This window comes from Triturus cristatus, unplaced genomic scaffold (assembly GCF_964204655.1).
Source record: "Triturus cristatus unplaced genomic scaffold, aTriCri1.1 SCAFFOLD_446, whole genome shotgun sequence".
Lineage (NCBI taxonomy): Eukaryota > Metazoa > Chordata > Amphibia > Caudata > Salamandridae > Triturus > Triturus cristatus.
Genome location: NW_028188059.1, coordinates 120921 through 135526, shown reverse-complemented (window position 1 = coordinate 135526; position 14606 = coordinate 120921). Strand labels below are relative to the sequence as shown.

The following is a 14606-nucleotide window of genomic DNA, read 5'->3' as shown; positions in this document are numbered from 1 at the left end:
CACAGGCTTTAAATATTCAATGCGAGGTGTAGTGACAGGTATAGGTGAAGTGTGCTGTCACCAACCATCTGGGATAGTGGTGAAAACAGGACACCAGACTTTTGGGAAACATGGAGCGCAGTGTCACTTGGAATGCCGCTGCAAAAAGTTCTTACCAAGTTCAAAAAAGATTGGAGTGATATTATTTGTATTTGCAGTGATTCAGCTACGTATGTGAAAAAGTTGTATGATGACCTGTCAAAAGCGATACCTGAGCTGAAGTGCTTCCCTGTAAGAGATCCTTGCCACTTGCTATTTGGTATGCTGAAACCATCTTTACAATCTTGAGAGTTAATGAAGAATGCTATTGACTTTTTAGTCCATTCTGGTGCATAATTGGTGTAGATGTGAAACATCTCTTTGAGAGTAGGCTGGGAAACACTTTTAGTGACTTGGCACTGCAACATATTCCATGTTAAAGTGCTTGCCACTTAGTAAGCAAAGAAATGCTGAGGAGCAATTCAGGACATTTTATTTTACAATGTATGAGAAATGCCTCACAATGATGCATAGTAATGTCCCTTCACCAACCATGGCATTTGAAGTCAATGAAGTCCCATTATGGTACTCTGCAAAAGTTTTAGATCCCTTCCGTAAAGGGGAATTTTATCCGGACTTTCAAAGGTGCTGCTTCATTTTTGCCCACTTCAATAACTGGGGGCATATGCGCCCAGTTCAAATCATGCAGAACTTGTCCCCGAGAATCGCAGTCTTCAGGTGCATCAGCATTGGCATGGAACACTATGTCAGAGGCAAGAGTTAGCAAATTGTCTACTGGCTGTTTTGGCGTTGCCGGTCTCAAGTGCCAATGTTGAGAGGGCCTTTTCACACTGTACGTATAACCAGTGGCGTCACTAGGGGGGTGCGGACCGCACCGGGTGACACCATCACATGGGGTGACACCGTGACAGGCCTGCCAAGTATCGCGCATCACATCAGGCCTGACGCTAATGCATTTAAGTGTGGTGTTCAGTGTTCTCGCATCACCGCACTTAAATGCATTGTCACGCGTCGCATTTTATTTAGCCACTGACCGGGCACTCTGCCTGACAGTGCTGACAGAACCTCTGACACCAGGCTGTGTGTGCCCGTGCGGACCAGGCCGCAGCTTCACTTGCCAGGCTCAGACTAACAAGATTGTGCTGGTGCTCTGAGTCATAGTGCCGTGCGCAGCTCTCTGCTACAATATAACAATTTTTAAATCTTCCGCACTGTGCAGCTCTGCCTGGAGAGACCCGGGCGCCGGGCCTGCCTCCCAGCAGAGTCGTCGTTGCCGCGTTAAAGTAACCACTGCCAGGTAGCTGACAGACTCTGTGGCGCCGTGGGGAGTGTGTCGGATGTGACCTCACGAGGAAATGAGGTCGGAGAAGCAGCGCAGGGCCGGGGCTGGGGTCGGATTCGAGTCTGAGCTGTGTCGTCGGTTCGACCGGCTGTACAGCGTCTGTCTCAACCTGCACACAGGACTTGAAGTGAATTTGACACACAAGTAAGTACTTAATTCTTTGGTCAGGCAGGCAGCCTTATACAGTGTTGTTTATGTTACCGCTCTGTGAGCAGCGCATTACCTCTTGGCGGTTTCCTTTGTGTCATAGGAAAGTGTTTTATATTCCAGAGTTTGGGTGAAGTTCCGTTTCAAAATGTGTCTGCCTCTTGGTATAATTTTGATTACAAATGTGTACCACAGGTTGAATTTAGAATTTCACTTTGTTGCTCAGTTGTTGTGATGCTCTGAACTTGTTGGGCTGCACTCGCGTCATTCCTCACAGAGGCCCCCCTCAGTCCTCTCATCATGCTCTCGCCAGATAATGGATTTTGCTGGCAGAAGCTGACAGGGGGAACGGGCCCAGCAATTAAAACAAAGGCAGCGCCATTCCTGGTGACTGGAGACCTCGCGGGACACAGTACACTTTTTTGTCACACTTCATCGATTTCAGCAGTGCATAACTGCAATTTCAAGCGCAGGTTGCCGCTATGATAGTCTGATAGCGATATGGAAGGATCAAAAGGGAGTAGTGTAATCGGGTTGCAGTTCTTCATAGTGGTAACTGTGTGAGACACTTTCACTTGAAACCTGTTGCCAGGCAGGTGCAAGTTAATATTTTGGAGCATCTGAGATTACGGGGTACGGTTATTACTAATGTTGTACTCACTTGCAATTCTCATTTGAACACCAGTTGTTGATATTTCGGTATCAGGAGAAGGGTGTCTGCAAAATCCTGACCCAATGTCCCCATTACATCAAGTGAACCAGACAACAGCAAAATGTACGGTGTGAGTATCTCTTTAAGACTCATGCCTGAGGAGGACGTGGCTGTTCGGTGCTTCCCGCCTGATGGAGTGGAAACACTCCTAGAATGCCTCAGATGTGTGAGAAGTAGCCATTCAAGGGTGTTGGCACTTATGTTTGTATCACAAGATCACACTAAGTAGAGGGAGGTGACCAAGGAGCGAAGGCCATAATTTTTTTTTAATTGTTTCAAGGTGGACCTACCTTGCTATCAAATTGCTTTTTCGATGAATTTTGATTACGTAAAGCTGTGTGACAGCCATGTCTCGTTCTGCAACCCGATGCTGGTGTGAGTAGCATGAAGTACTCGCGTGTGTGAACCGGTGAGCTTATGCTGCGCTGGTATTAATTACAAGGCGTCACTAGTGCCTAAAGATAGTTTAGTGGCGGGACTCCGGGCGGCGCGGGCCTGTGCAGAGGCGGCCCTTTGCTGGGAACAGAGAGAAGTGTCACCGCCGAGTAGGCCGCGATATGAAAAGCTACTAATAATTATGCGGGACCGTCCCTTCCAGATCAGCCGTTTATTGAAAGGTGCTCAGCGCGGGAGCCCGCCTTCTGATTTATGAGAGCAATAAAAGCTCCAAACTCTCTCACACTGGCAGACTCGGAGGAGGTCCATGGCGTAAGTCGTGAGGGGGTGACACCAAGAGTTGTTACCGCACTGGGTGACACCAACCCTAGTGACGCCGCTGCGTATAACTGTCTATATACCATGCATCAGTGCAGAAAGCAAGCAATAATAAAAGCAAAACGCTCCAAAAACACCTGAAAAACACTTTCTATTTTTAATGGCGCTAAAATGTGTAATCACTGTTTTTTTAAAGTACTGAAATCACTTGAAAACACTGAAAAAACCCCACCAGAATTTACCAAAAATAGAAACTGAAAACAGGAAAGCCTATATATAAGATATATAATATAATCCACTGTTAGCACAGAGATTTTTTTCGTGCGGACAAGAGAGGGGCGGTGGGAGCGGGCAAGCAAATTAAACTGGGTGCATAAGAGACTCTGTTGTTAAAACAGGAGAAAGTCAAACGGAAAAGGAAGAAAAAACAGATGAGAGCCCCACTCACTGTTACCAACAGATATCGGGACACGCCACCGGAGGGGGGACTCACTCACATCAGCTCTTCTCAGTGCAACTCCGCTCCATGCCGCTAAAGCGCTGATGCCTCCAAACTGCTCTTAGCTAACCACTGCCAGACTGCTGAGCAGCAGAGGTCACGGACCACACATGAGGGCCGCACACCCTCGCTACTCCATTGCTGATTCCATAGTAAACTCCTCTACTAGAGCAGAGTGGGATCTGGAGCCGAGGCCGTAGCAGGCTGCGACATCTCACCCACTTTCGCGCCGACTCTGCATCTCCACACGTCGTGAATCCGCACCGGTGGGGCTGCTGGAGAGCCGTCCGGCCCCCCGCCATGTTCTGCTCCAGTCACCACTCTCTACCCTGGTGCCAAAACCTACCTCACCGCACAGCCCAGGTTCACAGTGCCGGGAAGACGGGGCCGCATCACACCACAGCCTCACGGAGTGCCTGGCTCGCTCACTCCGAATCGCTGATATGTCACTTCCTGTATTCATCCAAACCGGACGTAACAACAGTTTTGTATTGCAATGCAGCCTCTCAGATCAAAAGCTGAACTGTTGACTTATGGCAGTCAAGGTCATCCTTAGACCTACAATGCAGCAAAATGGCAGAGGCTCCTCGGTTCATTGTGCTGGTCTACTGAAATAGGGGTGTGGCATTTTATAAAATATCTACCTGTCCACTGGAGTGAATGCCTCCTCAATCTAGTGGTCCTGTAAAGACAAATCTACTTGTCCCTCTTGGTGATGTGAAATGAGGTGATAAATATTAGAGCTCTGATAACAGCCTCTCCGATTATGCCAGGGCTCCTATTCTATCACAGTTAGGATTGTAATACAGCTCTGGTTCTGCCAGCTTCTCACAATTCTACTCCCACAGGCTGGAATTTGATGGGAAGTGATCATTCCAGGACTGCACTGCCTGTTAAACCTGGGCACAGCCTAAGACTTGTATGTTTAAGGTTATTTATCCACCAACGCTTCTCACATCACTGCCCACACTGGAAATGGTGGCAAATGTACTCCTGACAAAGACCAAAGTAAAATCTTTTTCAGGGTTGGGAACAAAAGGTAGTCTAGAAAAAAAAAGGCGGTGTAGTGAAATGAAATAGTAATCTCTCAGCAGATTTTCACATCAGCAAACATATCTTTGTTGATGTTAGAATCGAATTTACAGTTCTTTTTAGAAGCACAGTTTCTAAGCCTGCTCCTGTAAAATCTGGTGAGTCCTTGAATGTAGCAAATTGGCACCAATACAAGGACATACTGCGGGTGCACTTTTGGGCCCCTAGAGATTGGGCCCCTGATGTATTTTCATTTTGCCTATATTGGTTTTATGCTGATTCTCCATCACTAATGCTTGGTTTTACGCTGATTCTCCATTATTAATCTTTGGGTTTACGCTGATTCTCCATTATTTGGTTTTACGCTGAGACTTTAGAAAAAAAAAAGTGTTAGAATTGTTTTTAGAGTTTTATATAGCACAAACTCGACCCAAAGATAACAGGTATCAGAGCGCTTTACATGAGCACCAGTTTCGTTACAGATGGACACATTCATTTTTGTTAGGTGCCGGGAGATGAAGTGATTTGCCCGGAATTTGTTGAGCGTCCCTGCCAGGCTTGAACCTGGCTCCCCAGCTTCGGGGTTGACTGCTCTAGCCGCAACTCTACATCCTCTCCCCAAACTTCAATATTTCTTTTTCTTTCAACACTTGCTCAGCATATTTGTACAAATCCATAATTGTAATTTTCGACAGAAGTATAAACAGAAAATGATTCTGCATTTACAATGTTCGATAAACTCCAATGAAGGCTCAAGGCCACTTTGCATACAAGGTGTACATCTTTACATTGCTCATGAATCAAGCGAAACCTCTGTATAAGTACATTTGCAATCTCTCTAGGGTAAATGTTCAGCGACCCCTGTATGCCTCCTGCAGACCCGAACTTCATTATTAAATCTTTAATTTTACAATGATTCCCCGTTATTAATCTTTGCTTTTTAGCTGGTTTTCCATTATTAATATTTGGTTTTAAGCTGATTCTCTGTGATTAATCTTTTTTTTTTTAAGATAATACTCCATTATTAATATTTGGTTTTACACGGATTCTTCATTATTAAATCTTTTGTTTTACTCAGATTATACATTATTATTATTATTTTGTTTGATGCTGATTCTCCATTATTAATCTCTGATTTTAAGCGGAATCTCCATTGTTATTATTTTTTTTTTTAATATAGTCCTGCATCAAACCATTTTACCAACTGAAACGTCAAAGAAATGGCATCTAAAACTGCATAATAGTTCAGTAAAGCGTTTTTCACCCAAGTTGCATATTTGTGTATACATTTTATTTAGAAAGTAAACAACCACCAATTTTTGCTTTCAGGTCTTGTGTGTATTTTCATATAATCAGAGAGCAGTGGGGAAGCATTATAAGTGGCCTTAATATGTTAGACTTTCTGTCCATTTACATACATTTTTATAGTAAAACCACCGGTAATTCTCTGGCTCTCAGCAGTTCCTGCGATCACGCACCCCACTAGTAAGTGTTTGCATTAATAAATCATATATACAAGTGTGAACAACTTATACATATGGATACGAATCCTGCATTTGTGTCAGACAATCCTTAGTCATGAATCCATACTGTAAACTGGCAGGTAAGGGGTTTATACAGAGTGTGTTGGGCCTTGTTTTCCAAATAAACACGAAAACTCATTGTCCGTGACCCCATACAATATGTTAGTGAGTTGGGCAACAGGAAATTCATACTTATGAGCCTGAAGTGAAACTAAGATGTAACCCAGACACTTACTTCCAATCTGATGAAAACAGAGAAGATACAAAGGTTGTTTATTAATTTAAAGAAGATGCTCATGTTGGACAACAGGGGCTGTATTACGGTATGTGGTGCATTCTCCTGGTTGGAGCAGGCGCACCATTCAAAAGGTGCGCCCAGCGCTAACCACTAAAATGCACCTCATTATAGTGAATGCGCTGTCTCTAGGGCAGCCGCGAACTCATGCTGCCCTGGGGGCAGCGCCTTCAGGTGAAAAACAGATGGCTGCTTAGAAGCCGCTCCGTGTTTCACTGTTCAGGCCGCAACCCGCCGGCACTTTGAAGAGGGATTAGAGATCCCCCTTGCAGGCGGATGCAGTGAGTGACTGAACATGCCTGCTAGGGGATGTCTAGGGGGGTTCATGGGACCCCCTTTCGCCTCTCCAGAGGGCTGCTATCATGGGACACACTGACAGTGTGCCACCTTTTAGGGGACACACTGTTAGTGTGCCTCTTTACAGTTTCTTTTCCTCTGCGCCCGCTTCTGTAATACGGCGTGGGCACAGAGGCAAAGGGATTCCTTCATTTGCATGGGGCCAAGGCCCATGCAAAGGAGGGAATGCCCTCTGATGATAGCGCTGTCGCTTTATGTGCACTGGCACGATCGGTATTACAGAAGGGGGAGTACAAGCATCTGCGGCCCTTTCTGTAATACCAAAGCGCCCCAGGGGCATGCAAAGTGGGCGCAAACGTACGTTGTGCCCTGGGGCACTCCGGCAATACAACCCCAGGTGTTCCAGGCAAGTGACTTTTCATTTCCAGAGGCATGTTCATTAACATCCAGGAATATGGATAGCAAGGTCATCCCTTTAGAAAAATGGCAGAAAAATCACTAGTAGTGGAAACAGAAGAAACGTAATTAATGGCATGAACACGTGTGAAAAAAAAGACAACCGTGCTACTCATGGGACGGGCCTTTAAACAAATATCAAGAAGCAAAGGTTGTTTTAACACTACAGTACTGAATCAACATTCTAAAGCAGGTGTCTCCAACCAGTCAATCGCGAGCTACCAGTAGCTGCACCCATCTTCAAAGTAGCCTGCAGCCTTGCGTTCATTTTAAAATTAGCGCAGCGTCACATTTTCTTTCAACATTAATGGAAGGGGGTGTTTACTTTCCATTATTATCACCAGGCTGCAGACAGCAGAGCCTGATAAAGAGCAGGGCTCGGTCAGATTTATGGGCCACGCTGGATCATAGAGGTGCAGAACTGAACTATTCAACTCTTACATAAAAGCCCTTGTCGACTCAGTATTGGAGCATGAGGACAAAATGATGTTTCTGAATGCTTTTAAATAGGAGAAAATGAAAATGTACCTTTATGATTAACTCTTCATTTTATTTTTCTCCCATTTCATAGTGTTGCATTTCCAAGCAGCAGGCATTTTGCTCCCAGTGGCCAGTAGACACTGTGCCATATTTATAAGTAAAAGAATTGTATTTTTTTCCCAAATGGGAGAAATGTAAAGTGAAGAAAACCTGGCTTAAAGGCAATTAAGCTGTGCATGGGGTGTCTTGTAACAATACGTAAGTTGCTTACCCTTGAGTATCTCACTTTGATTTTCACTCATCAGAAGTAGCTCTCACTACAGAAAAGGTTAGAGACCTCTTTTCTAATGGCTTTTTACAAATTTAGAAAGCAGCACATTTGTCCCGCTGCAGCCTAAGTTTCTTTGACAAATGGAAAGAGAAATAGTCCAACCCACCATTAGATATTCAGGTTCTTAGTCAAGCCAGTGCCGACAATGTAATAGCCCACTAACAAAACCTCGATTGTGCTGGGCTTGTGCCTTTTACTAAGCAGTCGGAGACCAAAAAGAAGGCCCCATGGCAGTGAACCTTATAGACATACTGACACAAATCAGACACGTGTCTGGGCTTCAATACACAAGACTGTAAACAATAATCCTATAGTTGGAATACATATATCTGAACTGAACAACTGTCTCCGGGGTTAGTGTTTGAGGCATGGCGGAGAAAAACACTCAAGAGAAGGTTCTTTTTTCATGTTGCACTCACAGACCTAAACGTCAGACTCCGGAAAACAGATGAAGAAAACAATGTGTATGCTGATTCCTTCTTTACTTGAGGTTACTACATGTAGGGGTGTAGCCTTCATAAAAAGTCTACAAAGATCTGTGTGTCAGCACACATGCCTGAGCCTCAAAAAACTGGGAGCACGATAACAGTGCTGAGAGCTACAAGGCATTGGTGGGTGGAAGCCCTCATCCAGTCTAGAGAGGTGTCAGACTATATCTCAAGGCCTCTTAGTTATCCAAATAAGGCCCACAAAACTATTGGTCACAAAAGCGCATAGGGGAAAATAAGGATTATTGTTCTGTCTAATATTTATGGGATGATATGAAAACATCTCAGATAACAAAGGAAGAATGTTCGGTGAGACGTAGGCACAACGTTTGCTCACCATATACTATCCAATCTAGATTTGCCCAGAGAAAACTAATCTCCATGTCAAATGCCGTAGCAAGGAGATGTTGCTGTGTACATTTCCTTGTTAAAGTCTCTCACCGCATGTCAGAACTTTTACTCATCGCTGATTTTCGATGTACTGCATTCTGACAACCAGGCATGGTATAGAATTCAGACTGCTAGTTATCCTCTACACACAATGTGGAATGGGGAGACTACACTAACCCCTGTCATCAATGCCCAGCGCCCCATATAATCTGAACCTCAAGCAGAGTACTAGCAGGAGGAAAACCCTTGGTTACATGATGCTTCACAAAACCAGGGACCTAGCTTAAGGTTGTTTGATGGTGCTTGTAATTTTCTAACTCTGCCGTTCAGTCATGTACGAGGGGCAAGGAACACGAATACTGAGCCCAGTGAGGCTTGACTTCCCTCTAGGCAATCAAACTTACAAGTAGCAATGTACCAAAGGAAATCTGACAGTCAGAAAGGCCTTTCTGCCTGAGATGCTGCCTTCTGTGATTCATTCTGAATGGCAAGGAGTCATGAAAAGGACTCTCTCATCTCATTCACAGCAAAATGATATGTAGCAATGCTCTACAACCACAAGTGCAGTCACAAACCAAACCATCGACAAGACACAGGAAGTCAACATGGGGTGCTAATCCATTTGCAAGGCGGAAGGCTGTCCCATGGGACAGCACCCACTTTGTAAAAGGTGATGGCTTGCATCAAGGGAGAAGACAGCAGTCTAAAGGTCCACACTTCTGAATGCCATCCCATGTATGCCAAAGTATTATTTTTAAAGCTGCCCCGTCAGCAGCAGAGGGGCGGCTTTACTAAGAAATCAGAACGCAGGGAATGTTAATGCAGGGACAAAGGTCTGTGGGCCCTTGCAGGCCTTAAACGCCTGCATTAACAGCAGTTCACAGGAGATCCCAAAATGTCTCCTGCACACATTTATCACACCCCAATAGGAAGCAGAGGGTCACAAACCAATTGGTCTAAAAAACATCAAAAGGTTTATGAGCCTACCTTTGTACACCAGTCCCAAGTTGTGAATCGTTTAAGACAACTCCATTTCACCTTCTGTGCTACTAAACAGTCTGAAGAATTCTGAAGTTTAATCTGTGGAATCAAGCTACGCCCCTAGGACACTGGTGGAATCTGCCACACTGTCTGCAGGCCCCATCTCCCACCCGCAGTGAGATGAGTGCACCTTACTACACGAGTAAGCAGGCTCCTTTCTTTCTTCTACAAAGTGAGGATAATCTTCGCTTGTTCCCTAACTTTGGTTTACAAACAGTGACTTTCTTACCCGCCCACAATTTTCTCCAGGTGCTGCAGTGCCTCCTCTGTTCGCTCTGCTCTTTGCAGGACTCGCGAAACCCCAACCCGGGTTCGAGTGAGCTCCTCCTGCAGAGTCTGTGTAGGAGAAATAAAAGTTTTACCCATGTGAGTGACCGAGGTAGGGATCAATTTCTATTTGTCTGTTTCCCAGGCACACAGGAGATACATAGTTGCAACAGTAATTCAAGCATTCCTTACATACAAACCAGATACAGCACAAGGAGCAGAAATGAATATGTCCCTCACACACGAGAACAGGCCGAGGCAACAGGCGTGCAAGCTCCACTCACACAGAGCAGGTACGGCACTGCCACAGTTCACCTTTCCCTCATACAAAGAAAACAGGCAAAGCACAGGCAGAATATAAACGAGCCGAGGGGCAAACAAAATATCACATGCAACACAATGAAAGGGAAAACAGCAAAACTTTAAAACTTGTTAAAACTAAGCCAACTTTCATAGAAAGGCAATTTAAAACTTTATATGAAAGGGGTACAGAATTAACCCTGGGCGTAGTTCGTGTAGTAGCGCTACGCGTAGCTACGTGAAGTGCACTTCGCGAGATACGCGTAGCACTACGCGAACTGCGTTGTATGCTGTTCGCGATGATTGCACAGTGCCGGATGCTTGTCCGCACTGTGCAATCATTGTAAACGGCAGCTTGCACAGTGCAAGCGGTCGTTTTTTGCCGCTCGAGTAGATTTTTACTCGAGCGGCAGCTTTCTCAACGTGGAATGGTAGTTTCTCATCGCGAGCGGTCGCGAGCATACGAGACCACTCGCAATGAGAAAACTGACCTCCTCGCGTTGAGAATCTCGCCGGGAGGTTTATTTTCCACTCTCGCAATCGGCAACTTGATGTTGCTGATCGCGAACGAAGAAAAAGTCGCGCCGGGATGTCATTTTGCTCGCTTGCGGTCGCCAACTTGACGTTGAGGACCGTAAGCAAGCAAAAAATGCCTGCTACGCTACGCAATTTTGCACTGTGCTACGTGCAATCTGCGTAGCGCGAAGTAGCACAAACTACGCAAACTTCACGAGCGTTGCGTATTTGTCCGCCCAGGGTTATACAGAATACACAACAGTAGTGCATGCTTCCTCACAAGCACAACAGGTACAGCACGATACAACATGGTGAACAGCAATGTAAGGTTCCCTGAGGCTCGCTGCAGGTCCAGCACAGGCAGCAGTAGTGCAAGCTTCCCTTGCACTCAGAGTGGGTCCAGCACAGGCAGCAGTAGTGCAAGCTTCCCTTGCACTCAGAGTGGGTACAGCATACGTGGCAGTGGTGCAAGAGCTTACCCTGTTGCTGACCTTCTCCATCTCTAGCTGGGCTGTCTTGTCCTGCAGGCTGTGGATGAGCACAGCTTGCTTCTGAATACTCGCTTGAAGCTCCTCCTCCAGCTCCGAGATCTGATGCACAAGAAAACAGAGTGAGGAGATCACGGCTGTCTCGTGCGAGAGATTCATCCAGTCCAAACCACAACAGGTTCTGTAGTGCTGTGCCAGTTCCCAAGCTACCCGTTTAGGATGTGACAGGTTCTCTCTCTGCCAGATCCAAAGGCATCCAAACATAGTGGTGACAGGCTGATACCACCCATCCATAGATGTTGCAGGCTATACCTGTCGAGACTACAAGGCATACATAGAGGTGCAAAGTCAAAACCCAAGCCCAGGAGGTGAAAGATTTGTATCTCCGAGCTAATCCTGGTAACATCTACTCTTAGAATTGACGGGCTCCTTATCCCTCTACGGTTCCAGAGGTGACCGATGTCTTTGCTAATCCCGAAGACATCAAATGAGAAAGAGGGCACGTTCTGTGTCCCCGCTCCCATTCTTGAACTGTCCAGTCTCAGAGATGACAAGGCTTTTGTTGTGCTATTCCAAATACGACAAATGTCCAAGAGTGACAGGCTCTGTATCCTAGTACCGATTCTGGAGGCCTCAGGTCCTAGAGGTTACAAGCTCTGTAATTCTTATGCCATCTTGTGCTACACTTGACAAACTGTGTATACCTAGATTAACTCTTTGAAACAGACCATTCTCACAGCAGAAGACCTTGCTACCCATCTCCATACTCCCCAGAGTACAGCCTTCCTTCACCACCACCCAGGCAGACCCCTTCGCACCTTGCTACCGATGTGCCGTGCGTCGTTCTCCTGGTTAAGCTCCTGTGACTTCAGTTGCACCATCAAAGCAAAGACTTTCTTCCTCCAGCAGGTCAGGAGGGCTGCAGCCGCTGGGGATTCCGTATCTAGAACGTCTGATCGGACCTTGAAACAGAGGGGAATGAGGGCAGTCAGTTGAAAATGGTTACCATTGAACTATGACCACTTTTGTTCTGAGCATAATATGGACTTCAACCTGGCATATGTGAAAAATTCACTAACATCTAAACCATCCTTTTCCACACACAAAATATGCATGTATGCGAGAACACAATTTACCACAATCTTCCACATTATATAACTGTAAATTGCCACCCAGTTCATTGCCAGCTTGAAAATTGTAAATTTGATTGAAATACAGATAACTGACCCCGGCGGATAACCGACCCTGCCAAGAAAAACTGAAAATGAGGGATTTTAGCAGCTTCAGGATTTGGACAAATCTGAAGAGAAGACTGGCAAAGAGGGGAAGACATTTCTACATTTAGGTGCTAGACATGACAACCACTGACCGCCAGCTGTCTTGTGCCAGGCTTGGAGCACTGTGCTCCAGGCAGATACAGACTGCAAGGGGAAATCTCTGGGGGAGATTTGGAGGGTCCTAAAAGGAAGACCAACAGAAGGGAGGATCAGTCCCTTAGAGGGCCTGAAAGAACAAGTTACTTACCTTTAGTAACTCTGTCAGGTGGATCTAATCATGGGTTCTTCACCTTTAGATTATCCGCAGGTGACAGACTTGATCCAGAAAAATGTTCAGCATAGCCCTAGTGCCGTTATGCAGCTCTGCGTCGACCCTTTCCACCCTAGAAGTAATGGCTGGAGTTGCATAGAAGTGCCACCCAAATGCGCCAACGTCAGTTTCTTTATTAACACTATCTATGCCCTTGGATGGGGTGCACAAAAACAAATTGTATACGCTAATGCGCAGACCTCGGACGTCAGACCTTTTTTAGATGTAAAAGAGCCCATTCCAAAGACTTGGGAGGTGGGAGGGCGGCAAGGAATCTGCGGTTAGATAAGAGTATCCACCAGATGGATCCTTATCAAAGGTAAATAACTTGGTATTCTACTGGATACTACTCGCCGCAGAGTCCTCACTTTTACAATAGATACCAAAGCAGTACCTCCCCCGGTGGTGGATCTATGGAATAGATCAGACTAAAAGCTCATGCAGGACTGAACGACCAAAACACCCTTTTGTAGGGCCTGCCTAGCCAGGCATCCAGGCAGTAATGCTTGGTAAATGTGTGCACTGCCCAAGGTGCGGCCTGACAAATATTCGACACAAGCCTTCTGTGTGCCAGCGCATTGGTAGCAGTTTTGGGCCTGATGGAACGCAACCTAAATCATTCAGGAGGTTGTTTATTGTTCAGCGTGTATCAGATCCTAATGCAGAGGGCTATCGGACGGGAGACAAAGCCTTTTTCTGCGCTGCCTTGCTTTTCTTTGCCCCAGAGAACTTCACAAAGAGCGGATTGTCTACCCCATGGTCTTCGGTATGATCGATGTAAAAGCTGAGCACACTTCTGGGGTCAAGACATTGTAGTCTCTCCTCCTTTCGAGGGGGTGAGGAGGTGTAAAGAACATTGGAAGTGTGGTGGACTGTCTCTAGCCTAGCCCTCAGCACCAGTTTGTCCAGAAAGAAAGTAGTGTAATACAACTGGACTGAAGAAGTTTGGAGCTCATTCACGTTATGAGCTGAAGTTATCGCGACAGAAACACCATCTTCAGGGTTTGGAGACGTAGAGAACAGCTATGTAACGGCTGAAACGGGGTCCCATAAGTAAAGTAAGGACCAAAATTAAAGTCCAACTGTGACATCACAAAGGGCTTCGGTAGAAACATGTGGATTAATCCTTATAGAAATCGCATCACAACAGGTTATTTAAACACGGCTAGATGGCTTGGTAAATGCAAAAAAGCAGATAAGGACAACAAATAACCTTTAATAGTGCCCACTTGCAAGTCATTGATGGGGCAAATACAAAATAAACAAGAATACATCAGATAGTTTAGCCTGCAACGGGTGCTACATCAAACCATAAAATTCCTCCAGCATATGCAGACTTTGAAGGGCGTCTGGCTGCTAAGAAGACATCCGCTACTTCGAGAGGGAGACTGAATGCTATCAACTGCGGCCATTCCGGATCTTCTTCAGAATTTTAGACAGCAGATGTAGCAGCAAGAAGGCATACAGAAGTCCTGTGCTCCACTCTAGGTGGAATGCTTCTCCGCAAGAGCGCTTTCTTGGGAATTCCAGTGAGAAAAAGAGTTGACATTAGGCATTCTCAGCAGCAGTCAAGAGTTTGAGTCATGGTTCTCCCCATTGCTGGAAGATGTCCGGTACCACCTCAGCTATGCATTGTAAACGGAGTTTTTCCTCCCTGATGTT

General features: G+C 45.7%; 1 protein-coding gene across 4 annotated transcripts in view; it reads right to left on the bottom strand.

Annotated features, from left to right (window-relative positions):
• The window catches only part of LOC146769601 (coiled-coil alpha-helical rod protein 1-like), a 184613-nt gene that overhangs the window by 68881 nt on the left and 101126 nt on the right, over window positions 1-14606 (bottom strand). For 3 of the 4 annotated variants that reach the window (XM_085640485.1, XM_085640488.1, XM_085640486.1), the window contains 3 exons: window positions 12176-12319; window positions 11349-11459; window positions 10016-10122 (listed from right to left, as the gene is read on the bottom strand). In XM_085640485.1, coding sequence (XP_085496611.1) covers window positions 10016-10122; window positions 11349-11459; window positions 12176-12319 — 362 coding nt within the window. The remainder of the gene's footprint in view (window positions 1-10015; window positions 10123-11348; window positions 11460-12175; window positions 12320-14606) is intronic. The other variant, XM_085640487.1, reaches the window with a different exon arrangement.